A 27245-nucleotide genomic window follows, 5' to 3' on the forward strand; every position below is an offset into this window, starting at 1 on the left:
TTGTGAGGTCTGGTATTTATAAATGGGTTTCCCACTCAATTGTCGGAGTGTATTTCTCTGCTAGTCGCCCTTCCCTGGTGACGATGAGGAGGAGGTGTTTGACAGCATCGTGAATGACGAGGTCCGCTACCCACGATTCCTCTCCACAGAGGCCATCGCCATCATGAGGAGGGTATGTGACCACACACATAGGTCCATGGTCTGTGGCACCTCACAGATTTGTCCATTTAATGATGTTAATGTTGTAGTCCTTGTCTCTTTAATTCATGATTTTGTTTACCTGGGAACAGCAGTTCTGATAAGACTCTCCCTCCCAATAACCCCCATAATTCTCTCATTAGCAAGTTTAGTATAACAGCTGGTAATTTGACTTCTATAACGGCTATCAATATTAATGTGATTTGTGTGTGTGTGTCATGAACAGCTGTTGAGGAGGAACCCAGAGAGAAGACTAGGCTCTGGTGAGAAAGATGCTGATGAGATAAAGAAACAGCCTTTCTTCCGGGTGAGTCAGAAATCCATGACACCATATTCATCTTTTTCCATTTCTCTTCATCCCGCACTTGTTGTTTTTGCAGGAACATATTTTTCCACCGTGATGTTGCTTTTTGTTAACCCTGTTTTCTCTCTCTCTCTCTCTCTCTCTCTCTCTCTCTCTCCTCCAGGGTCTGGATTGGGAGGCCCTGTTACAGAGGAAGCTGCCCCCTCCCTTCGTTCCCTCCATCAAGGGCCGAGAGGACGTCAGCAACTTTGACGAGGAGTTCACCGCCGAGCCTCCCGCCCTGACACCGCCGCGCGAGCCCCGCACGCTCTCCCGCAAGGACCAGGACAGCTTCTGCGACTTCGACTACGTCTCCGACCTCTGCTAGGGGTCGAGAGGTTGTGACCTCTATCACATCATCATTATATGAGGGTCACGGCAGTCTGCAAGGGTGGTCTGCATCCACCACACTGTGAATGTGATATGAGAAACAGAGAAGGGTCGGTCTGTAGTGTAGTCTACGTCTGTGTGGGAGGTATGAACTAGAGGAGATTAATGCAGACCCAGGCCAAGACTCTGTGACTGTGTTTTTTTTTTACACTGCAGCAGCATCTCACACAACTGTGAGAAGGGGCCCGTCAAGAGGACTGGTGGTTGATGGGAAATGAAGTTCTGTTACAATGAGACTCTGTTTTCCAAAGGAAAAGAAGACAGAAAAAAAGAAACTGTGATGCTAAGCTTGTGCCACCTCCTCCCTATCTAGAACACTCCAATGGCTGTGTCCTTACAAGAACTTGTCATAACATGTGTAACTTCTACTACACAGTCAACCCCTTTTAACTTTGCCTTCCAGTTCCATCCTCCTTTGTGCCAGTGTTGTAGTCTGCTCTGAGGATCTCCATGTAACGTTCAGGGTTGGGATCCATACCATTTCAATTATGTCAATTCAGGAAGTCAATTGGAATTTCAGTTTATTTCCTGAATTGAATTGAAATGGAATGGACCCCAACCCTGGTTCCTTCATACTGTGACAAAACACAAATAATATTTGGGAGAGGGTTTGGTGGGGTGGGTGCATGGCTTGAAATGATGCCTTAAATTTCTACTGGGATCTATAGAAATGCATTTCATTTTGTTATGTTGTGGTCCTTGGTAACTAACTGTGGTCCTCGGTATGCAATGAGGGTGATAATGTTTTACATTAATGCTAAGAGGAGACAAGGAAGTACCTCCATCTGCCTATCAAAATGATTGCTTGGAGGAAGTTGAATCAACAGTGTGTAGAATCATCTATATATATGTACTCTGCATTGTTACAATATTGTGAACAATCACCCATCAAGTTACCCATTGCTAGTCTTGTGTCAACAGAAGGGGTAAAGAACCACTGCTTGGAGGAACGGTCAATTGTGATCCAACCAGATCACTAGTGCATTCACAATGGGCAATTGTTGCCCTTTTAACATTCTTTAAAATGTTCTGATTTGAGTTATTATGGGGGGGGACTGCCTTTTAATTGGTCCAGTCTGTGAATTTTATATAAGGGTGTGTCATGTGGCAGTCTACACCTGTGCCATTTGGTCATATCTGAACACACAAAAGAAAGGCTGAAGGATGCATGTCTCGTTCCAAACATGTAAATATTCACACAAACGAACACACACTTTAATGCTCAAGACACTCAAATTCAATCAGTGGCATGAAGCGGAAACACATCCAAGCAATGAATCATGCTCAGGCTTCTCCAGGTTGAAGTGACCATTAAGAACAGGTCTAGGATCAGTTTATTCCAACCTCCAACCACTAGGAAAAGAAAACTGACCTTAGATCAGAACTTAGAGGCAGCTTCATCCTCCAACTACAGTACCTGCTCGTCTTCAGAAGTCAACAGAAAACAAACCTTACCTCCCTTGTCTCTGTATGGGTGTGTGTTGTGAATCATTTTTGTCTGGCTGCAGACTCTACTTATCTTGTGTACGACTATACAAATGGAAGTGAAAGTATGAGATTAGTTATTTATAAAGAAAATATGTTGGAAAAACTTGTGTATACGGTTTACTGTGTTTGATTGGGTGTCTCATCATCAGATCATTCTCTGTCACCTCCCTGCTATTAATGCAATGCTCTATCTTCACAAGTAAGATGGTCATAAAACAAAGGTCATTTTTAGACAAGCTTTTACCATGTGAACTTGTGAAGAATGTCCTGAAAGTATCAACTCATGTCCTCTCAAATTCATGTAGAAAACGATGCAAAGAATCCTAAAAAAGATGCAAACATCAACATCCACCTTGTAATAAATCACAAAAATGCAGTTTTATTTGTGTTTTGAATGGGACTGTGTGAAGAGCGAGTAAATTGTAGGACTGTTCTAATTTGGGAAAATAGTATTTTTTATCTGCATGATAAATTGACATGCATACTTTAGTTGATTACATTGTGTCAATGAGTTCTATGGCCCCAAAGCTTGACAGCAAATTTTACAACATGTTATACCAAACATGCATAGTATTTTTTATCTGCATGATAAATTGACATGCATACTTTAGTTGATTACATTGTGTCAATGAGTTCTATGGCCCCAAAGCTTGACAGCAAATTTTACAACATGTTATACCAAACATGCATAGTATTTTTTATCTGCATGATAAATTGACATGCATACTTTAGTTGATTACATTGTGTCAATGAGTTCTATGGCCCCAAAGCTTGACAGCAAATTTTACAACATGTTATACCAAACATGCAAGCAAGCCAATTTTCTATGGAAATGAGAATGTTTCAAACAGGGAGGGCATTGGGACATCAGCCGTCCCTGCCTGTATAGTCCACAAGAGAGGGAGGGAGCCTTGGGCTAGCTGGTTTCGCTCGATGATGCCAGAGAGGAAGAGGCGAAGCGAGAGGATTTACTCCGCCAAAAATCTGTCGGAGTGAGATTAAACCCTTCTTCTGTACGGAGGTATATGAGAGTGTCCGAAGTTGAATTACGTTAGGCTTATTTGATCGAACAGAAGTTTCGTAATATTTAGGATTTACAAATATATTGATGTAAGTGGATGAACGTGGCATTCTGGCAATTTGAGAAAAACGACTTAGTTGTGCATGTTCACGCTCGCCTATGACCTCTCATTGGTTAGAATGGTCCCACATGATCGCGCCTGCCTTCAATCATTGAGGGCATGTATTTCCATCGTTAGAACGGTCACTCTGCTATCTACTCATTATAATAGATCATCTTTGATAGTGTTCAATTTTTCAAGATGTCGTCGCTGGAACAGAGACTCTCTCGAATCGAGGAGAAACTAAAGCAAGAAAATAAAGAAGCTCGTAGAAGAATTGACCTCAATATCGACATGAGTCCACAACGTTCACGTCCGAGGCCAAGTGAGTATCCGTGGGGGAGTCGGTAACCGGAGAGAGGAAAGGGGAAATAGGCGAAAGGAGAGGCAGAGTGAGGGGGTGTAATAGGGATATGCTGCTGCTGTTAGCTAACAGGCTAAATGGATAAACAAATACCCCAACTCGGGACGTTGCCCTGCCCAGAGGTGTCATGCCTTTTCCATGTATATAACATATCACGTAAACATTTTGAAACTATGTAAACCAGAATTTAATATCAGTGCAACGTTGTAACCGAAACTCAATTTAAATCCCGAACTGTGTTTTGGTTTTGTCCTGGCAACTGCTGGCTAGCAACTAGCTAAGTTAGCTCTAGTAGGCCCCATCATCCATCCGTCAGTCAATTTGTTGTTGTTAATTTCTCAACACGAAAAATTCTGTTTATCAGTATTTTACATTTATATCTGGTCTAATATGCTTCATTAACCAGACATGGCTTGTGTGTGTGTATACATTTCTAGCGATACTTCAAATAGGATTTTGACCTAGTCAATGTTGTTAGTAGCCAGCTAAGCTAACGTTAGCTTTTCGAGCTAACGCAGTTTACCAGTTAGTTGCGTGAACAAACTTGCCAGCTATAACGTTCAAGATAGCTAGCAAACTACCCCTGAAAGTGGCTCTTGTCACGTCACAAATTGCACGAATATGGTGTCAGTAACTACAAAACTAAACAACAGCTGTTATCTTTTCCGTGTTTATATTTTCTAAACCAATTCCATGTCTTGTGATTTGTTTTGCATTAATGCTCTTCTCATATTTTGGGCATGATGGATATTTCCTTATTTCGGCAGTCTTGAACATATTTGGCAGGTAATGTTTTGGTCATAATGTAGACGAACACATCTGGCAGAGTGTGTGGGCATAATGTAGCTGGCCAGCTAGAGTCTTTGCCAGTCAAGCCACCAAAATGCACCATGCAGGATTTATCCCAACAGCCCCGATTTAGGATCAGCTTACAGCGATATGAAGGTCAAACATTTCAAACAGGCTTGGCTCCTGCCCAATGCTTATGGGTGAATTTCGTCTTGCACCCTTCAATGCCAGCCACATTCAGTGCAATATGGTGACATGGGTACTTAACTCTATGCTGATAGTGGTGGTGTCGCCCTGAGGTAAATTTGTATACTTTCATATCAAGGTATTTGATGCGTTTTCTTCTCACTGCGTTTCTTCTTGATGCGTTTTCTCTCCCAGCCTCATTGGAAAGCTAAAGGCATGGGAAAGCAAAGATGGTGTGGTAATGCAACTCTCTTATCTTTGACGAGCTCAACATTTGAGGTGCTAGTTTTTTTTATTTTCACACACACAGCATATCAACTGGTCTGAGGTGCTCTTGTTTGATTGAACCTTCCTTCATTTTGTTTTGTGATTGTGTGTGTTAGTTTGGGGTTGTAGGTCATTGGTGTGTGTATGGTAGTTTATTGGTGAGTCTCTGTGGGTGTTAGACAGGGTATGTGTGAGTGAGTGAGTACCTGGCATTTTACAGTGCAGTAATATGCACATGTGTATTTTCTCTCCTCTGTCCAGTCATCGTGATCCAGCTCAGTCCTGCTCCAGCTCCTTCCCAACGTGCAGGTATCATTCAATCATCGCTCTCTCTGTCTGCCACTGCACCGTCCATTCATCCTTCCCTCTCTTTCTTACAATCCATTCTTTATCCCTCTCTTTTCTCTCCCCATCTCCATGTCACTCCTCCTATTCAACAGAAAGGGAACATTTCACCCTCAGTAGCTCAGAACAGAACGTATAGATGCTAGTAACTTCACACATTCTTCAGATGGTTTCACCAAACCTGAATGACTGGCCTGACTGATACCGAACAGTGATTGTACATTATCCTTAGATTTGAATGTAGGCCTAAATGAATTGCAGTACATAACACAACACACAGCCTATGAATTCTCCTCTCACAAAATATGTGTAATAGGCTAAAGCTATTGTTATATAAAATTTATCATTTCAGATATTTAGCCCACAATTGTACACAGCACACCTAAAATATTCTAAGACTATTCTGACAGTATGGAAGCCAAGAGGCATCTTTTATTTTCAAGTGGCCATTTGCACTGTATCCCCAGTTGGTCTCACCTCCACTCTAATCTCATTCTCCCTCCATCTTTCCATCTCTTCTTCTCCATATGTGAGTGCCAGTGGCAAGGCAGTGAGTGTGTATGCCTGGGTTTGCGTGTGTGTGAGGATATTATTAACCTGTTTTGCTGGTTGCAGAGAAAAGGTGCATGTGGCTTCCTGCACGGTTTTTATTACACAGTCTAATCCAGCATCCCACCACCGGTTGGTCTGCAGGAGTGCTGCTGTGACCAAATCTGACCACCTCTTCTCTTCCTCCTTTCACGTCTGAAGACTTGTCCTTCAGCCTGTCTGTCATGTCTTCATCCAGGCTGGGCCCAAGCTGGCATTCTCTTTGCTCTGCAGTTCAGGCTGTGACAGGTTAATTTCTGTCTGTCTTGTTGTGTGTCCGTCTGTTTCTTCCATGCTTTTTCTCAGGGTCAGATAGTGTTCTTTGTGCGCTAACTAAGCGTTCTCTCCTGGCATCCCCCTTGCAGTGGCACTGTCAATTGCCAGTGGTGGCTGATGTGTGTGTCTGTCTGGATCCAGCTGTGTGGAGGACTGTCTGGTCTTTGCCAAACCAAAAATTGCCCGAGTCCTTTACTAACACCCACTAACCGATTCTCTACAGTGAGCAGGTCCTGGCTGCATGTGATTGAACCATGGATAAAAGCTACTGCCTGGCGTTGGTGCATTTATCTCTTGAAAAGGCGTTTTAAAGAACTGCTCAACACTACCTCGTTGCTTTGAAAACTTCAAACAAACCAAAGGCTCCGAAGGTGCCCTTTGCAAAACGACCCCATTCACAGATTAGGAATGGGGCGCTTTTCACACAGTGTATAAAAAATATCATATGAACGGTCTGAACTGCGGGTTGGTTGGGGGGGGGGGTGGAGTCCTCTTCGGGGGGCTCTCAGAGGTCACTGAGAGAGCTCCAATTTTCTGCAGCAGAGGGTCCACTCCTTTTGGTGGTGCTGCTAGCTAGCTACTGACTGAGCAGCAGTATGGACGCATGGTCTGTTTGTGTGGTTGCATGGTGGGTCAAAGCTAACACTGCTCTCGTAGCTGGTCCTCCACTGCTCAGTGCTCACCCTGTCTATATGCCTGTGGAGTGTTGTCTCCTTGAACAATAACACTTTTAGCCTTTGTGTCAAATTATGTTGTAAAAATGAATCGGCTAAACTACCCTTCAAGTTCAATTGAAGTTTTTTACCTATGCTTTGCTAATATACATGCTACGGGTTGTGTTGCTATTGCTAATACTTGTGGAATGTCTTGTCAAAGTGTTCATATTGTGGTCTATAGACATTCACAGCCGACCTCTTGGAGACTGAACTGATATCGTTCTACTTACACTGGCCTGCTCTGTCTGTCCGTCATGGTCAGATTAAGCAGGGACTGCTTTCATTCACTCCTTTCGAAGTCTGAATAGAAACATGGGGGAGTCCCAGATGGTACAATTTATAGTGCACTACTTTTGATCTGGGCCCATAGGGCTCTGATCAAAAGTAGTGCACTAGGGGGCCGTTTGGGATGCACCCTAAATGTGTATAAACTGAGAGGCAATGGGTGAGACCTTGAAGTAGAATGGCCCCAAATTTTATAAGCCAACCTATACAGTGCGTTTGGAAAGTATTCAGACCCCTTCACTTTTCCCACATTTTGTTAGCCTTATTCTAAAATGTATGACATTGATGAAGAAAAACAATCTACACAATACTGGGGCGGCAGCCTAGTGGTTAGAGCGTTGGGCCAGTAACCGAAAGGTCGCAGATCGAATCCCCGAGCTGACAAGGTAAAAATCTGTCGTTCTGCCCTGTCATTGTAAATAAGATTTTGTTCTTAATTAACTGACTTGAATAAATAAAAAATAGCCCATAGTTTAACATTTTTGGCTTTAAAAAATAAATAAATAGCTATCACATTTCACAAGTATTCAGACCGTTTACTCAGGACTTTGTTGAAACACCTTTGGCAGCATCAAGTCTTCTTGGGCATGACACTACAGGCTTGGCACAACTGTATTTGGGGAGTTTCTTCCATTCTCTGCAGATCCTCTCAAGCGCTGTCAGGTTGGATGGGGGAATCGCTGCACAGCTATTTTCAGGTCTACAGATGTTCAATCGGGTTCAAATCCGGGCTCTGGCTGGGCCACTCAAAGACATTCAGAGACTTGTCCCAAAGCCACTCCTGCATTTTCTTGGCTGTGTGCTTAGGGTCATTGTCCTGTTGGAAGGTGAACCTTCGCCCCAGTCTGTGGTCCTGAGTTCTCTGGAGCAGGTTTTCATCAAGGATCTCTCTGTGCTTTGCTCCGTTCATCTTTCCCTCGATCCTGACTAGTCTCCCAGTCCCAGCCGCTGAAAAACATCCCCACAGCATGATGCTGCCACCACTATGCTTCACCGTATGGATGGTGCCAGGTTTCCTCCAGAAGTGACGCTTGGGAATTCAGGCCAAAGAGTCCAATCTTGGTTTCTTCAGACCAGATAATCTTGTTTCACATGGTTGGAGAATCCTTTAAGTGCCTTTGGCAAACTCCAAACAGGCTGTCGTGTGCCTTTTACTGAGGATTGGCCTCTGTCTGGCCACTCTACCATAAAGGCCTGATTGGTGGAGTGCTGCAGAGATGGTTGTCTTTCTGGAAGGTTCTCCAATCCCCACAGAGGAACTCTGGAGCTCTGTCAAAGTTGATTGCTCAACTTTGGCTGGGCGGCCAACTCTAGGAAGAGTCTTGGTGGTTCTAAACTTCCATTTAAGCATGATAACCACTGTGTTCTTGGGGACCTTCAATGTTGCAGACATTTTGATACCCTTCCCCAGATCTGTGCCTCGACACAATCCTGTCTCGGAGCTCTAAGGACAATTCCTTCGACCTCATGGTTTAGCTTTTGCTCTGACATGCACTGTCTGCTGTGGGACCTTATATAGACAGGTGTGTGCCTTTCCAAATCATGTCCAATCAATTGAATTTACCACAGGTTGACTCCAATCAACTTGTAGAAACATCTCAAGGATGATCAATGGAACAGGATGCACCTGATCTCATTTTCCAGTCTCATAGCAAAGGGTCTGAGTACTTATGTAAATAAGGTATTACTGTTTTTTTTTAATTATGAGTAAAAATGTCTAAACCTGTTTTCGCTTTGTCATTATGGGGTGTGGTGTGTAGGTTAAGGAAAAGTGTTTACTTAATCCATTTTAGAATAAGGCTGTAACAAAGTGGGAAAAAGTCAAGGGGTCTGAATACTTTCTGAAGGCACTGTAGACCTGTAACTGTCAGGGTGTTTTCAATAGCCCGTCAGTGACAGGGAGTTAGAATCCCAATGCTCCAATGCTATTTAGCTTCCTTTCCTTAGGTCTCTCTCTCTCTGTCATTGTTTGGTCGAAGAGCTAGATAGATTCCACTACAACATTGCCCTCTTCAATGCTGTAAGCTCAATGATCATTAAGAAGAGAGATGAGGTAAGGAGAGTGGAATTGATTACAGTAACACTAGCCTGGGTTCCAGTCTCTTTCTGACAACGACAAGTTTCCTAAAGGCAGAAACGGGCTAAAACAGACTGGCACCCAGGCTAATAAAGGACCAGTCTTCCTCTTTTACCTTCCCAAATTTATACTCCTCCTCTCCCCCCCCCCCAGCTCTTCAGCTTCCCCTGGCTAACGACGGAGGGGGGAGTCGCTCCTCGTCCTCTGAGAGCTCACCCCAGCACCATACCTACCCCAGCCGCCCGCGACACATGCTCAACCTGCCCACGCCACAGTACAGCCTGGTGAAGAGCGTGGAGAAGTAAGACATGCACGGAGCACACACACACGCACACATGTATACACATGTAGCATTCGTGTTCTGGAAAGGGATACAGAAAGTTAAAAAAAATGTTTTTTAAATGCTTCCATTCTCACACATGCGTCAAATGACACACCTAACATTTTTTGTGTGTCTGCCGTGTCCCCTTAGTGCGGAGATAGACCAGAAGCTGCAGGAGATCATGAAGCAGACGGGCTATCTGAAGATCGACGGCCAGGTAAGAGACCATAGCATTGCCTAAAGTGATTGTTGTTTTTTTGTATTTCTCTCTACTCATTAAAAATAATGTGCTGTATTGACAAGCATTCGGGACGCCATTTACAACCGGATATCATACGCAGAGCTTTATGAGTACTGTCGTACATTATGCTACATGTGCCATGTATGTTTGTCATTGACATGTTGTGACTCGTCACCTGTTCCCCTCCTCAGCGGTACCCGGCCGAAGTCAGTGACCTGATCAGCGAGGGGGAGATTGGCAGCGGCACGTGCGGTCAGGTGTTCAAAGTGCGCTTCAAGAAGACGGGCCACGTCATCGCCGTCAAAGTAAGCCTTGTCTACCTCCAACCACAGCTTGTTGGCATTAAGACCATATATAATAGCACTGGATTGCGTTTTAAACAGACCGTTTGTAAGCGCGTTACATTGTCTGGCAGGGGGTCACTACACTTTCATGTCTTGAGGATGAAAAGTCTGTCCTTCCGGCCTCCGCGCTGATTCTGTTGTCCTGGATGCGTTGTCTTGTTGCAGTTTGACACTTATGATACACTATACTTTATTGTCCATTTAGATGGAAATTCATTACATGGTGTCAGCATTAGGGATGCACAGATATGACATTTTTGTCCGATTCTGATATTTTCCTTCCCCCCCAAAAAACTATATCGATACTTAACATTTTAGCAGCCTTTTAAGTGTTCTAGTACATTTTAAATAGTTGAAACACACACACATACTGACCAAAAAGTTATTTTGTTGGCATTAACATATGTCCCCATTACCAGTAAAAACAGTCAAAACCTGTTTCTTTCACTTACGTGCTGTTTCGTTGTTCATTTGTTCAGTCTTGACCAGGATTTCATTATACATGTGTGACGTACAAGCATTGACGTTTCAGCTGTCTGTCTGTGACCTCTCTTCCTTGGTGCGCACTGTCACTGTGTCCGTTTCCGTCTTGTCCAGCTGTGTCTGTAACATTTCACCTAAACCCTGTTTCTTGTCTGCATCGAAGTAGCGGTCCTTGTACCTAGCATAGAGCATGGTGGCGGCACAGTAGAGGCTCAGAGAGAATGCCATGGAATCTCTTGTTCACAGCCTCTTGTAGAGTACCTTTACAAGTTTTAACCCCAACGGTCTGTGTCGGTTTTGTTGAGCAGCGTTTCAATGCCATGACAGAGGGTATCACGTCTTCTGCAGACACAGTTGATGAGCTTATTTCTCCAGTCAGTTGTTCGAATGGCGCTAGGAGTGTGTTCATGTTTCAAACATGTTCTCAAATGCCATTGAAATGGCAACAGCGGTATAAGAACCAGCACATTCTTGAGCATGCAATTTCCTCAGTACGAAATCCTCGTCGACCCACTGTGCTGTCAGACTCAGCATGCTCATGGGGTTGAAGTCGCTGGTCCAAATGTCAGTCGTGAAGCTAATAGCAGTGACGCCCAGAGCAAGTTGCTCAGGGATGTGCGTTTCCACAGTACTGTGTATCTCCGGTAGGTCAACATCTGAAAAATAGCCCATACTTGGTACTGTGTACCGGAGCTCTAGGTGATTGACCAGTCAGCGAAAGCCAACATCCATGACAGAGAACGGTTGATTGTCAAAGGTTATGAATTCCATTTTCTTGGCGTTAATGGATTTCGCCTTTGTCTCCCTGAAATGTTCTTACTCTTTCAAATGACTGCTCGACTTGAACTTGTTTAGTTGTTGGAAGTGTGCGATTTGGTATTTTTCTGCTTTTGTTCTGTGTAGCGCTGTATTTTCTGTGGCGTCACTACGTCATCTACCTACGTTATGTAGTTATGCACGTCAGCTGAGACATCGGTATTGCGCATCGGCGTTAAACTAGACATCGGGCCGATGCCAATGTTGCCATTTTTAGCGAATGTCGTCCGATTCCGATATGCTTACCGATATATTGTGCATCCCTAGTCAGCATACAAACACAACATATTACATGCAGTACAGAACTGCAAAGTTAGTCCACAAGTACACACTTACATTTCAACATATTCAAAGTCTCTACGGCCTACTGTCTGACCGTGTATTGGGCCTGCATCTGTTCTATGTCCCACTGTTCAACAGCCTAATGGCATGAAACTAGCCTTGCTCCTATTCTTGCTGAACAGTGGGAACCTTAATCGCCTTCCAGCAGCTCGAAACATTAGGCCTATTCCGTTATGCAAGTGCTGTGTGGATGTTCTACTGCCGCTATTTGGGTTAAGGCCATAGCATTGGTTTTTCCTACTGTGGCAGAACACATAATTCCATAGCAGCCGATTTGTCCAGAGGATGTAACTGTTGGAGGCAGCCCTGGGCTGTTTGTCAGTTCAGTATCGCTGTTCTCTATCGGTTTCTCTCTGGGCTTTGCCTTCCATTGTTTATCCTCACACAATGATAGTAATTATACTGTATCGTCACTGCTACAATTAAGCATTGTTAACCCCCCCCAATTTAACTGTTTAACTATTAGACTACTAGTGACTGACTTCCTATGCGGGGGTTGCATATAATGCTTATTCTTGGTATACACAGTCATGGTTACAAGCACAAACAACATGGCCTACATGGATAATGGCTGGAGCTGTAAATGATTATACACTGCTCAAAAAAATAAAGGGAACACTAAAATAACACATCCTAGATCTGAATGAATTAAATATTCTTATTAAATACTTTTTTCTTTGTTGAATGTGCTGACAACAAAATCACACATTATCAATGGAAATCAAATGTATCAACCCATGGAGGTCTGGATTTGGAGTCGCACTCACAATTAAAGTGGAAAACCACACTACAGGCTGATCCAACTTTGATGTAATGTCCTTGAAACAAGTCTAAATGAGGCTCAGTAGTGTGTGTGGCCTCCACGTGCCTGTATGACCTCCCTACAATGCCTGGGCATGTTCCTGATGAGGTGGCGGATGGTCTCCTGAGGGATCTCCTCCCAGACCTGGACTAAAGCATCTGCCAACTCCTGGACAGTCTGTGGTGCAACGTTGGTGGATGGAGCGAGACATGATGTCCCAGATGTGCTCAATTGGATTCAGGTCTGGGGAACGGGCGGGCCAGTCCATAGCATCAATGCCTTCCTCTTGCAGGAACTGCTGACACACTCCAGCCACATGAGGTCTAGCATTGTCTTGCATTAGGAGGAACCCAGGGCCAACCGCACCAGCATATGGTCTCACAAGGTGTCGGAGGATCTCATCTCGGTACCTAATGGCAGTCAGGCTACCTCTGGCGAGCACATGGAGGGTTGTGCAGCCCCCCAAAGAAATGCCACCCCACACCATGACTGACCCACCGCCAAATTGGTCATGCTGGAGGATGTTGCAGGCAGCAGAACGTTCTCCACGGCGTCTCCAGACTCTGTCACGTGCTCAGTGTGAACCTGCTTTCATCTGTGAAGAGCACAGGGCGCCAGTGGCGAATTTGCCAATCTTGTTGTTCTCTGGCAAATGCCAAACGTCCTGTACGGTGTTGGGCTGTAAGCACAACCCCCACCTGTGGACGCCGGGCCCTCATACCAACCTCATGGAGTCTGTTTCTGACCGTTTGAGCAGACACATGCCCATTTGTGGCCTGCTGGAGGTCATTTTGCAGGGCTCTGGCAGTGCTCCTCCTGCTCCTCCTTGCACGAAGGCGGAGGTAGCGGTCCTGCTGCTGGGTTGTTGCCCTCCTACGGCCTCCTCCACTTCTCCTGATGTACTGGCCTGTCTTCTGGTAACGCCTCCATGCTCTGGACACTACGCTGACAGACACAGCAAACCTTCTTGCCACAGCTCGCATTGATGTGCCATCCTGGATGAGCTGCACTACCTGAGCCACTTGTGTGGGTTGTAGACTCCATCTCATGCTACCACTAGAGTGAAAGCACCGCCAGCATTCGAAAGTGACCAAAACATCAGCCAGGAAGCATAGGAACTGAGAAGTGGTCTGTGGTCACCACCTGCAGAACCACTCCTTTATTGGGGGTGTCTTGCTAAATGCCTATAATTTCCACCTGTTGTCTATTCCATTTGCACAACAGCATGTGACATTTATTGTCAATCATTGTTGCTTCCTAAGTGGACAGTTTGATTTCACAGAAGTGTGATTGACTTGGAGTTACATTGTGTTGTTTAAGTGTTCCCTTTATTTTTTTGAGCAGTGTATTATAGCTATGCAATTTAACATGTAGAATGCTGTTTTGTTCAGTCTTAACTGGCAGGTGCAAACTTTATAATCTGTGTGTTCTGTTCTTAAAATGCATAGGCCTACCTCTATCGTTCAGTCATATACAGTTTCACTTTTCACCATCTGGTGACCTACTGTATATAGATGAGAGGGAATAGGTTTGAATGAGGGGGCAGGGGATAGGTTTGGATGAGAAGGGGGCAGGGGATGTAGGTTGCTGGAAACAGCTGATACTCTGGAGTGAGGTAGGTTACTATGGTTACCCAGAGACAGATTGGACTATAAAGCACTTTCAGTGGATAATCTCCTTTTTAAATCTCCTTTTTAGTGTAGGATTAGTCCTAATCTGTGTCCGGGAAACCGGCAGTATGTGATTGGCTAATGGTTAAGTGCTAGACAGGTTTGTGGGGTGGGCGGAGTTGTAAATTAGTGGTGCCATCTAGTTGGTTGAAGTTCTCCTCCCTCAACTAAAATATCAACGTTGAATAATGATGACGGATTTATTGTGTGTGTGTCACTAGCAAATGCGCCGGACAGGAAACAAGGACGAGAACAAGAGGATTCTGATGGATCTGGATGTGGTGCTGAAGAGCCACGACTGCCCTTACATCATCCAGTGCTACGGCGCCATAGTTACCAACGTGAGTCACACGCACAGATAATTTAGTAATAATTTAGTCACATCATTTAAACCATATTTATTCAGATTGACAGAAATAGCTTCTTTCTTGTAGCAGTTTCACTGTTCTGTTTAAAATGCCAATGTTCTGTGACTGACTGTGATTGGTCCTCAGACGGATGTGTTCATCGCAATGGAGCTGATGGGGACTTGTGCTGAGAAACTCAAGAAGAGGATCCAGGGGCCCATCCCTGAACGCATCCTGGGCAAGATGACCGTGGCAGTGAGTCTCGCGTCTTATCTCTTGCGCTCTCATACCCTCAATTCAGGCTTTGAACTGAAACTCAAATTCAGAATAAAAAAATTGCCCTTCATTTTCAATTAGGTTTCTTTATGTTCAGTTCATCTCCTGAATTTAGTTCCAGTGGAATTGACCCCATCCCATAAAAAGTTTGTTCAATTTCTCTTCAATGTAGTAGTGGGTTACCCTTTGTGTGTTGACAGATAGTGTCGGCTCTGCTGTACCTGAAGGAGAAGCACGGTGTGATACACCGGGACGTGAAGCCCTCCAACATCCTGCTGGACAACAAGGGTCAGATCAAGCTGTGTGACTTTGGCATCAGCGGACGACTCGTCGACTCCAAGGCCAAGACCCGCAGCGCCGGCTGTGCTGCCTACATGGCTGTGAGTCACCTTGGTGGACACACGTACCCTACCACGTTTAACCTACCGAAGTGAAGGCTGCCATTTTGATTCTAAAGCGCCACTATTTTTCCACCTGGGGTTGCACATAACTCTGTAAAAATTCTGAATGCTGCTGTCCTCTGTCAAATGTTTTTAATTTCCCTGTGTATTGGTACAATAATTGCAGTTTCTCCCTAACCCAAGCCTGTTTCTGTGTGTCCCCAGCCTGAGAGAATAGACCCCCCAGATCCCAGCAAGCCTGACTATGACATCCGAGCAGACGTCTGGAGCCTGGGCATCTCTCTGGTAAAACACCCACACTACTTCATCACACCCTATTCCCTATGTAGTACACTTCTTTTGGTCAGTCCTGTGCCTTCGCATTTGGCCCTGGCCAAAAGTTGAGAGCCTTTACCTACCTTCTACGCTTTGACACTTCTCAATGTCCTGTCATCCATCTGAAAGGATCAAATGGTAGGCTAGGTGGACTTTTCAGCGTATTGTTTACAGCCATCCAGCTATTCACATCTACAAGGGAGCATGAAATGGTGTCTAGGTTAGGGGCTATGGGTTGATTTCTAACTAGTGAAGAGGTTTGATAACTAGACAATTTACGTAACGCACAACGACGTCCGCAAAGTGAATTCAGTAAATGTCAACCTAGCAAGCCAGGCAACTAAAAGCAATTTTCTAAACAATGTTTTTGTTCGTTAGCCAGTTCAAATAATGACCAGAGAATAACTGACAACGTCTTAACTCTGGCTACTTTTTATTCATTATTATAGTAAAATAAAATAACAATTAACGGCGAGTTTACAGAAAATGGCTTACTGCCACAGTGCGACTAAATAAAAGTTTGTCATTGGTGTCTGAGAAGTTTAGAACTCTGGTTGCTGTGGCAGTCTGGTAACCACAACAACGGACATAGCGACAGTCGCAACAAGAAAGCTGACAGTCACAGCGATGGTCTACAGACCATAAATTGAAATTTCGTTTTGACCAGCGATGCTTGTCGCATTCTAATTGCCTACACACATGTCGTTAGACCAAGTATAAACTGGCCTTAAAGCTGTAATGTGTTGTCTCGGCCTGCAGGTGGAGCTGGCCACAGGACAGTTCCCCTATAAGAACTGCAAGACCGACTTTGAGGTCCTGACCAAAGTGCTGCAGGAAGACCCTCCCTCGCTCCCCCTCAGCATGGACTTCTCCCTCGACTTCCAGTCCTTCGTCAAAGACTGGTGAGACAAAACACACACGCACTGTGTGAATCATTGAGAGAGTTTATTATTAATTTCTGCAGTCTTACGGCTCTCAACCAGTCTCTGCTGACAGTACAGTTGCTAAGTAATATCAAGTGTTTTTTGTCTGTTCATTCATTCGTTCATTTTCATCACTGACTGCCTCTTTCTACAGCCTCACAAAGGATCACAGAAAAAGGCCAAAATACCACAAGCTGCTCGTAAGTCTCTCCCCTCCAGCTGTTCACACACTGATTCTTCACCACCTCCACTCTAAACCATGATTTGGGATTACAAGAAAGGGAAGAATGATGTCTGAATTAAATGTTTATTTAAAGACAAAATCTGTACATTAGAGAGAAAGGGAATGGATGCAGTGTTCTAACTCCTCTCTCCTGCCCTTCCTCTCTCTGATTACTACCCCCCCCCCCCCCCCCCCCCCCCCCCCCCCCCAAGGAGCACAGTTTCATTCGGCGCTATGAGGTGCTGGTGGTGGACGTGGCAGGCTGGTTCCAGGCGGTGATGGAGCGCACTGAGTCGCCGCGCAGCAGCCAATGTTACAGCCAGCACCAGCTCCACTCACTCTTCAGCAGGTAGCCCCCGGCCACTGGCCCCGCCCCAGCCTGCAGCCGGGAGACCCCAAAGAGGGACGGAGACACGGAGTAGGCCTTTATCCCTAGACAGACAGACTGGCTCGGTGGATTGATTGAGTCTGGTTGATACATTTTGATTGAGTCTGGATCAGGACAGACAGACACGAGGGAGAGTAGCGCTTCACCCTGTAGTTAGGCGTCATCAGAAGTCATATCAGCACATGTACATTATCATCGTGAACACTTCAGCACATACTGTAGGTTACTCTGTATCCACAATGCATGCCGGTTTTCCATCTGTTCGATACTGACGTACAGTAGTTATACTGTAAATGCATTTACGTGGTTAAACACATACATAAATACTACTCACTCACTAATCATATCTCACACGCCTGTATAATCTTGTTCAGCTCCAGCCCTAGTCATAGCTATGGGGTCTGACAACAGAGTAGTCGATACACACTGGAGCTCATTTCTGCTACATCATGTAGTGTTAAGACAATGTAAGAGTCCCTACGGCAAGCCCAGAGGCCCAGTGTCATCCGCAGTGATGGCTAGGCTCAGAAGTGGAAGGTTCAGTGCAATATTCAGCCAGGTGTTATTGTTTCTATACTTACTCTTCAACAGGTTGTGTATGAGTGTGTGTACTAAGACACAAGTGTACGCTCACTATTATGGATGGCAAATAGCTGTCCCACTGTAGCTCTAACAAACCAACTAGACCCGCTGTATTTGTTTCAGTCTGGTTTTTAACCATCGCTTTGAAAATACAATAGATGACAAACTAACTTTGATTCAAATGCTTAGCGAGGATATCAAGTACAGGTTCTAGCAGCTTTGAATTGGAAAACTGCGCAAAATACAAAAAAAAGTAGGGTTATGCGTAGCTCTGTAGAAAGGGTGTTTTGTATGTATTTATTTATGTTGAGTTCAGGATGGTTTGAGTGGGACTGGATAACCGGTGGATGAGTGGGAGAGATGGAGGGATACAGAGGAGGACAGAAGTCTGCCTATTATCGGACTTGGTTTACTGCATTTACCCCCAGCTGCTGTGTTTAAACTCAGTCAGGGAAACTGTACTGCCAGGTAGATGAGGTTTAAAGCAGTGTTGCTTGTTGTTGAAGAGGAGTGTTAGAAAAGAAAACAGTTTGGAGGAGAACGGAGGGGAGGCGTGAGTTGTTTGTGTAAAGAAACAGGCAAGAGACAGCAGCTTGCCCTTTACAAATAATACAATTAGATATTTTTGGCTGTGGAGCATTTCAACCCTCCCTCTTTCCGCTCTTTCTAAATGGCACCAAGCCACTCACCCTCTTCTTTATTTCATTCTTTCTGCTGTTCCATCTTCTAGCGGCTCCACAGTTTTGTCAAACCAAAGGTGGTAGGTGTTGGTGGAGGGTGTCACACAAGGCCCTCTCGTTGCTCCTGACTGCTGCCTCCCCTCCTGCAGAGTCAAAGCCAGGTAGAGAAGACTACCCCCCCTTTCCTAGCCTGAGCATTAGGAGTTTGCAAGACTGCACTGACAGATCTGGGATCAGGCTAGACTTCCCCAACACACAACCAAGCCAAATCACTGCTAGAAACAGACACGATAGGAGAGGGAGATCAAAGGTATGTCAGAGAAATGGAGCGAGGGAACCGGAAACGTCGACTATGAATATGTGCAGAAGAAGAGCTAGGGAGAAGCAAACGAGGAAAGAGTTGGATTAAAAAAAGAAAATAAATTAGGGATGACAGGATGAGGTGAAAAGTAGCGGAGGAAGAGAAGGATAAGAAAGTGAGAAAGAAGGTCAAGAGAGGTACGTGACAGAAAGGTAAGGGCCATCTAGAGCTAGTGAGGGAGGAGTGAGTGACAGCAGAGTGGTGAGTGTTTTGATAAAGGAGAGATGTTGAGGAGGGAGCGAGAGTTTGGGGCCCTGAATTCAGCCATAGGCTGCCAGGCTATGGATCAGATGTTGGACATTGTAAAGCTATCTGGACATTGTAAAATCTTTCAATGGGGTTGCACCAATATACCAATTATGATTTTATTTTTTAGGGTGAATTAGGATTTGTGTTTTGATTGTTTGCTGTTATTCATTATTGTATCTTTTCAAAAAATATTTAATTATTTATTACGTTGCCACTACTGCTGCTAAATTGCTGTCGATAATTGTCCCCCAAAGGACAAATACTTTAGATCTTTTTAAACCAAATAAGTGAAGTAATGCAATGTCTTTACAGTTACCAAATACAGAAGAGCAAGTCTGATGGTGAAGGGTGTGAGAGAACAGTGACCGAGAGCTAAACCCATAGATGAGTAGCATAGATTAAAGTCACTAAACTAATCCACGCAAACGATGTACACCTCACATGTATCTAACGGTGTAATAGCATGTTGTAGTCACATATCGCACTACAGCACCGCAAAGTCTAGTTGTTATTAGTGAAGGAGTGTCCGTCTGTCCGTCCTGACCTGTGAACCTTGACCTTTTGCTCCCTGACCTTGGACATTGTAGTCTAGGGTCTCACCATGATTTTAGAATGGTCTGTCTACCTGCCCGTCTGTCTGTCCGTCCGTGGGCCTCCTGCAAGCTCGACCTTGACATTACACACCAAAGGTGTCATCAACGAAAACAAGTTATTATTGATATTCTAATTGATTACTATGACTACGATATATTCAGAGTTTCTCTGTAGCTAGTGTGGGATAGGGGGGGGGGGGGGGGTGCTTTAGGGGTAGCAATGCCCGTGTGTGTAGAATACAGGGAGAGACTTGTACTCTGACAAAGCCTGGGCACAGCAATCACACCCACTCAGCCAGACAGGCTTTTTTACTGTGTAAACTGGTGCTGTAAATAAGCCACTGCTCACCATCACCAAGTCTTTGGAGAGTTCAGGAGATTGGCTGTGTTGCAGGTAGAATTTACATGGTTCTCTTATTGTTGTGGAATAGAGAACAGTGTTGGTTCTTTGTTATGTTTCAGTCTGCAACGTTCTGTTTGTTGTTGCCCCTCCGCAAATCATCATGTACCAACATTGAACCATGGCTCTTTGGTTTTGGTTCTACTATAGGCAATCAGGTAGTAATGACAGACACATTATTATACAATCTAGGCTGCCTGGCCCACTTGCTAAAACAAAGTTTTAAAATACTGACTTTATATGTACTTTATTAGTACTATCCCTTGTAATTTACACGTTCTCTACCCCTTGGGTTGTCCAAAATCACTACAAAGTGCACTCTACTCAAAGTGCACCCTATTCCCCCAGTCTTGGCTGTCCAGTGCTGTGTCAGACCCAGTCTCCCACTGTCAACTTTCTCTTTTGCTTTGCTGATGTCTTTACAAGCACACACACACACACACGTGGTTGGAAAACACCTGACAGGTGACTGTGCCACTTCACCTTTCTAAAAACGGCAAGAACTTTTTTGGGCCCCTGGTGCAAAACCTGAATGACTTGGGTGTTTTGGTGTGTGTTCGTAAAATGTATAGTAATTTATTTTTTTAAAGTTTGAATACTAATCCTAACCCATTGCCAAGGACAGCGGTGTCGCGCCACACATACTCCAAATGTAGGCTATAAACAATATGTCCACAGTGGTGCTGGTTGGCTGCTGTTTAGTGGCTTTGTGTGTTCTTAGCAGGCAGTGGCAAAGCCAGCGCTGTTAAAGATGTACTCTGGTAGGGTGCCTCTGAAGTCACACCCTATGTAGTGCACTACTTTATCACCAGGGCTCATAAGACCCCGGTCGAGAGTAGTGCACAATGTAGTGAATAGGGTGCCATTTTGGATGCACATAGTCTGCTGCTGCGCTGTACCTTGGGGGTGCGGTGGGAGGGTGTGTCATCGCCCCATCTGTAAGTAAAACCAAATATCATTTTCACTATGCAGTCATTCAAATCAGTCAGCTTGCTGTACGTTAGGAAGTCCTCCTGTATATAAACATATGGTGATGAAACTGGAGTTGGTGACTGAATGAGATCTTCTCCCTAGTACGGGTTGAATTCATGTCTTCAGCTAATCCAGAGGGAATTTGAGTTAAGCGAGAGACGTTTTTGAATGAGCTGACTATTTAAGGATTGTGTTGGGGTGGGGCCGTTGGGTTGTAGTTTTTGGGGTGGGTTAAATGGGGTTTGTAGTTTGGGGGTTGCTAGTCCAATGCTGTAAGTATATCAATTGCATGTTATTGTCACTGATGTAACTGCTATTGATTTTAGATTATGTTTGGGGGGGGGGGGGCACAACTCTATTTATAATTTTTACATATTATATATTCTTTTGCAAAAAATGTAATTGTATACTTAGGAAAATACACACTTGCCTTTGTTCTCTTGACTTGTTTTCAATCTGCTATTTGCAATATACATTTGTACTTTTATTGTTTTTTAGTTGGTTTCATGGCGAGAATGAGTTGTCATTTGTGTAGATCTTTTTTTGTCTGTTTCTTTTCCTGAATGTGTTGTGTGTCTTGTTCAATTAGCTGTGTGAGTGAGGATGGAGGGCAAGGTGTGTTACTTGGAAGGGTTTTGTCTGATTATTATTTACCTTTTTGTCTTTTAAAAAAAATAGTTTTTTATTTGTATTATATTCAGGGAAAAGATGACACCAAATTGAATAAAGAAATTTCCGGATGATCCTAGAGAGCGGTTGAGATGGAGAGTGTGTGACAGTGTAGTTAGAGAAGAAGTCTTCTTTCTGTCCTTCCGGAACGCCTGGGTCAAAGGTGTCTTTTTCTCTCGAAGCGGAGCGATCACTTTCACTGCTCCGTTTAGCCGCTTCTTCTTCACCCTGTGTCGCTGTAAAACTTTGGTCCTCCGATATCCTCTTAACTGAATTTTTTTTTTTTCTTTCCATGATCAAAATATCATGATTGATTGTTTCTCGGTTTAAATCTTTTGTGTGCCATTTTATTTTATCTCTGCCCAGAAGCCCCACTTTGTTTTTGTGGTTCTCTTATACTGTATGGTCAAACTAATTTGACTGCATCTGAAATGGCACCCTATTCCCTAAACGGTGCACCAAAAGTAGTGCACTACATCAGGAGTGGGGTGCCATTTGAGACGGCGCCAATGAGAGAGCGTCTTATTAATGCTGAAATTGTCATGAGTGGCGTTTGCACTTGGGCAGCTTTGAGTCTGGTGGGAAGGAGTCTTTGGGAGCTCTTTTGGGTTGCAGACGTCCCGTTTGACCAATCACAGACCTGAGACTGGCAGAAGAAAAAAACAACTGATTTCAACAATGTATATGTATTATCACTATTTATTTATTGGTTGTGTTTTTTTGTGTTTTTTTTTTAAAGCCAAACCAGACACACATGGTAAAGAGAATCGTCTGTCATTGCCGTTGATACAAAAGCCAAATATCAAACCACACTAACCCACAGGAAACATTGCTATTGTAGTGGAGTGGTTTAAACTCTAGATGGTGTATGTGCTTTTAGTACTGGCTTGGCTGAGCTGTAGGATCTGTCATGTTTGTATACTTTAGTGTGTGCACTCATTTAATTGAAATCCTGCTCAGTCAAGCCAAACAGAGGTTATGGTCTAAACCTTAACATTTACAGCATGGGTGGTATTGGAGAGTGCTAAGCTAATACCCATTTTAAGTTAGCTCCTATTGTTTGAAACTTGGATTGGTTTTACACAAGTAATGAATTATCCTCCTGAAACAGACTAGCAGTCAACGTTTTACGCATACTCTGACTGAAATAATAGTTTTCTATTCCGAAGTGGACTGATTGGCGCGTATTTAATCTGTACTCTAGCGAGGTGGAAGCCCTGTTTTTAAAAATGTTGGTAAAGAATCATTTGCTTGTTCCCTAGGGTTTCTAAATGCAGTATTGCATGACATGCTCGATTTGAAAGGGGGGAAATTGTATACTTTTTCCATCGTAATTCCATGGCTGTTTGTATGTATGACTCAGAGTTTGTTCTGACAGTTGTATCAATCTACACAGCTACTGTCTCCCTCTGCTTTTCGCCGTCTCTCATTTTCCGTTAAATTTCCTCTATTTCAAACAGAATAAATGCCATTATATTGTGAATACCTCAGGATTTTTTTGGAGACAAATCAAATAAAGAAAAAACTTCCAAAACGTTGTGGAGACGTGTTACATGAGTCTTTATTGCCTGAAGTTTACATGCCTCTTATGACTCAAACAATGTTTTTTTTTTTTATAAATGTATTTAAGCATATTGATGTTGTAGGACTCCTACCGAAAATACCAATAGATTAGAAAAAGCTGTACTTTTGTAAAGCAGAAAACATTCCTTGTTGCATGCAATTGAAAGCTACTAGAATGTTAGACAAATGCATTAAATTAAACCTTCCTATTACATTGTGTATACCATTTTGTGAATTTAACATTGATCATGAGGTCGGGCTACTGAAAACCACAATGTTGATTTACTGTTTAACGGATGCCCCTGTTAATGCTATTCCACTTTTGACACATGGGGTCTTGACAACAGAGATCCTATAAAATGTCTCGTTATATGGTAATGAGGTTGAACTAAGGTTGCTATAGTATTTTTACAAAGTTAACTTTTTGATTTGCTTGCCTGGGGCCTGTTGCACAAAACTAGGATAAGGGATTAAGCCAGGATATCTTGGTGATCCTGGCTCAATTGATCCGTAATCCGGTTGCACTAAAGATGGATAGGGGGCAGGAGGATATGTTATGGTATAAATTACCATGGAGATTTATTCTGTGGAGCTAGCCTGCTCCAGACCAGGCTAAATTCCAGGATCTATTTAATCTCATCCCTAATGTCAGTCAGCAGTCACCACAAATGGAAACCAATAGTTATTTCACTGCGCACTATACATTGTTAACACATAACTAGACCCACTGTTAAACATGTGATCATTAATTTCAATGATTTTGGATAAAAAATGATTTTTAGATGATGTTGCTATCATTAGATAATTTACAGTTTCCCATAGACTATAAGGCTATATATAAAATGATAGAATATTAGGGCCACAGAGGGGAAAAAAACACAAGTCATAATATTGTAACCAGTTGTTTTAAAGGAGGACAGTTGTTAAAATGACAGATGTGGGGCATTTCGTGAAATTGTACTTCAGTATGGTTTCATAAACAAAGACATGCTGATGTGCCAGAATATTAAGTATCACATTGTCATAAGTATCAAAACTGTAAAAACAATGTAGCTTTTCTGCAGAAAGAACCAGCCTCATAAATTTATGACTTTATCCTTTTTCTTCAGTGTGGCCCTAGTACTCTCATATAAACAAATACACATTCCATATGAATATAAAAACACAATGTGTAACATTATGTTCCTTTATTGAATAAGGACAAAACAAAGCAGGTAAACCATCAGCTCCTTTCGAAACTGAAGTCACAGTGACTCTACAAGATGGAAAGCACAGAATCCAAGCATATTATACAAAATGATACATACACATTCAAAGGTCTGTATATAACACACCCTGCATGTCTGCACACTAAAATAAATGCAGGACAAATCCATACACATCAACTGAACAGACAAATGGATGCAGTAGCCTCCCTGCAGCCTTGTATTACACACAGTATACCGCACAAACATCATAAGAGGCCAAATTCGTCAAAAAACGAACCCAAAAAAAACCTAATTCCTCTGCCACCGCAGGACATATTTAACCAAAATTGAAAGCACACATACTAACTAAAATAATTCAACACATATTGGTCCCTCAGCAGCCGACCACTGTCGTCATCAGGGAAGATTGCCGGATTGTCCCAGTCCATGGCTGGTGGCACTCTGGGGGCCCTCTCCTTCCTCAGGCAGGCCACATTGTGGAGGACAGCACAAGCCACAGTAATATCACATGCCCTAACAGGGCTGACCCTTAATTTGTGAAGGCAGTAAAAGCGTGCCTTCAGGAGGCCAAAGGTCATTTCAACTCTGGCCCTGGTCCTGGCATGGGCATGGTTGTAGGCCTGCTGTGCTTCCTGGGGGTCTGTGAAAGGTGTCAGGAGAAAAGGCTGGCAGCAACACACCAGAGAATTCACCTGTCAACACAAAATCTCATCATTACTACCTCATAAACACAGTGATATTCTTGACACAGCCATGATGGTTATAAATAGGGGTTGTGTGGCTTACCTTGTGATAGATTTCAGAGGCCCGAAAGATTCTGGAGTCATGGACTGAGCCAGGCCATTTTGCCACAACATTGCTGATCACACAGTCAGCATTGCAGACCATCTGAAATCATAAGATGAGGAATATTACACCAATCAATGCACATCACTGGCAATGCAGAGTGTTCGTCAATGGACAATATCAAAAAATGTATCATAGCTTTATACAGTGTGATGGAGTTACTTTACACAATTTCACTCATATCTGCAGTGCATTTCAATAAAAAATTTAACCGTTTCATAATTACAGTACAACTGCATTTTTGGAGATGTGAATTAAATATTTGAATTGTAATTGTGATGTTTCAGCGGAGCGGTGAGTGTGTAATTGTGCACTACTTACGCATTCAGGCGGTCTGCAATACTTTGCCACGCTTTTTCTCTTTGCTTTATCACTGTGGCGGTGTTGCCTTTCTTCTTAATTATATCTTTTACCTCCTCGTATGCCTCCATGAGGATTTGTGCTTCCGACGGGGAAAAGTACGCGGCTCTAGTTGCCATGGTAAATCAGTTAATCTGTGATCTGTGGCGGGGTCTATTTGAGTGAGCCGTGAGCGCGCACCTATCCAGGATTGGTTTCACCTGGCTTAATGAATCCGTGTCTGCTCATCCTGGCTTGGTCTTTGTGCAACCAATTAAGCCTGGACGCACATGTTTTGGCTTCATTGAGCTCAGCTGAGTCATTTATCCCGGATGTCTTAATTCTACTTTTGTGCAACAGGCCCCAGGTCTAAAAAAAAATAGGATATTGTTAACTGTTTGTTAATCAAGTCTGTATGGCCTAACTTCCAGATACATTTAGGCTACACAGACAGCAGAGGACATGTCGTTAGAATGGTCTGGCTGAAAAGGATGGTAGATCCCACAGTTTACTTTGAATTATATATTAAGGCAACATCATGGAATTCCTTTCTTGTAGTGTAGGTGTCCATTTTCTCATGAGATTTGGCAGTACAATAGTCAAAATAACACGTCATCTGAGGGTAAAAACAAGGTAGGTTTTAGCAATGCTTTCCATAAGAGGCTAAAATGTTCTTGACAAGGGCCACACATTTGGTTAGTCCAGGACGTATCAAACGTCATACCTTTCAGCAGCTGCTCCCTGGTCCAGTCAGGAAACATTCTCTGGATCTTTTTGATGACATTTCTGAGAATCTCATGTGCCTTGTTGAAGATGGTCCTGGCTGTCCTATTCTCCCTTTTGAGTGTGGTTGCCACTATTTGGAGTAACATCAACCTAGGAAATATGATGGAAATCAATGGACAACACTTCACTTACATTGTAATCAGAAGAGGATGGTGGGAGGACCTATAGGAGGACGGGCTCATTGTAATGGCTGGAATGGAGTTTTTGGAACGGTGTCAAATGTATGGAAACCACGTTTTGACTCTGTTCCATTAACTCCATTCTAGCCATTACAATCAACCCATCCTCCTATAGGTCCTACGACCAGCCCCCACTGTAATCTCATTCAAACATGGCACTCCGCATCAAAAAATGCTAACAAACAGAAATAGGATGAACAACTTTATTAACCTATAAATTCCATTCGAAGCTCTCAAATCTGGGCTTCGAGGGCCTGATTCATACCTTGGACACCAGGGATGTATTCATTAGGCACCAAGAGGAAGAAAACAGAGGGACTACCTGGACATGTCCAATAAGAAAGCTGCTTTTTTTTCCTGAAATGCTTTGTGTTGCCTGCACTTATGAATACGACCCAAGTGACTGGAATTCTCTGGCTAATCAGTGACTTCAATTAATTATAATCTGAGTGCCTATCTGCATAAGCCCAAAGGACTTTCCATAGTCCCCCC

General features: G+C 43.5%; 2 protein-coding genes across 7 annotated transcripts in view; both read left to right on the forward strand.

Moving 5' to 3' along the window:
* Positions 1-2801, forward strand: part of LOC109865295 (serine/threonine-protein kinase N1) — a 65510-nt gene extending 62709 nt beyond the window's left edge. For 2 of the 3 annotated variants that reach the window (XM_031799163.1, XM_031799162.1), the window contains exons 21-23: positions 65-172; positions 425-505; positions 666-2530. In XM_031799163.1, coding sequence (XP_031655023.1) covers positions 65-172; positions 425-505; positions 666-869 — 393 coding nt within the window. In that variant the 3' untranslated portion in view covers positions 870-2530. Of the gene's footprint in view, positions 1-64; positions 173-424; positions 506-665 lie in introns of all 3 variants that reach the window. The other variant, XM_031799161.1, reaches the window with a different exon arrangement.
* Positions 2802-3338: 537 nt separating this feature from the next.
* LOC109865775 (dual specificity mitogen-activated protein kinase kinase 7) lies at positions 3339-23371 on the forward strand. Of its 4 annotated transcripts, XM_031799037.1 has the most exons (13): positions 3753-3865; positions 5075-5117; positions 5408-5455; positions 9587-9734; positions 9906-9972; positions 10188-10301; positions 14675-14794; positions 14948-15055; positions 15277-15456; positions 15682-15762; positions 16552-16694; positions 16870-16915; positions 17151-23371. In XM_031799037.1, the coding sequence occupies exons 2-13, from the start codon at positions 5096-5098 to the stop codon at positions 17289-17291; spliced, it is 1218 nt and encodes a 405-aa protein (XP_031654897.1). In that variant the 5' UTR covers positions 3753-3865; positions 5075-5095; the 3' UTR covers positions 17292-23371. The 4 variants fall into 4 exon arrangements, with proteins under 4 accessions (XP_020309799.2, XP_031654896.1, XP_031654897.1 ...); XM_020454210.2 differs by lacking the exon at positions 5075-5117 and having other exon boundaries at positions 3339-3865; XM_031799036.1 differs by lacking the exons at positions 5075-5117; positions 5408-5455 and having other exon boundaries at positions 3340-3865.
* The last annotated feature ends 3874 nt before the right edge of the window (positions 23372-27245 follow it).

Source organism: Oncorhynchus kisutch, linkage group LG20 (assembly GCF_002021735.2).
Source record: "Oncorhynchus kisutch isolate 150728-3 linkage group LG20, Okis_V2, whole genome shotgun sequence".
Lineage (NCBI taxonomy): Eukaryota > Metazoa > Chordata > Actinopteri > Salmoniformes > Salmonidae > Oncorhynchus > Oncorhynchus kisutch.

Coding starts and splice junctions, on each gene's coding strand:
- LOC109865775 (XM_020454210.2), top strand. CDS start 3,742: ATGTCGTCGCTGGAACAGAGACTCTCTCGAATCGAGGAGAAACTAAAG. Junction 9,735..9,905: donor CTGGTGAAGAGCGTGGAGAA/GTAAGACATGCA, acceptor GTGTCCCCTTAG/TGCGGAGATAGACCAGAAGC. Junction 10,302..14,674: donor GCCACGTCATCGCCGTCAAA/GTAAGCCTTGTC, acceptor GTGTGTCACTAG/CAAATGCGCCGGACAGGAAA.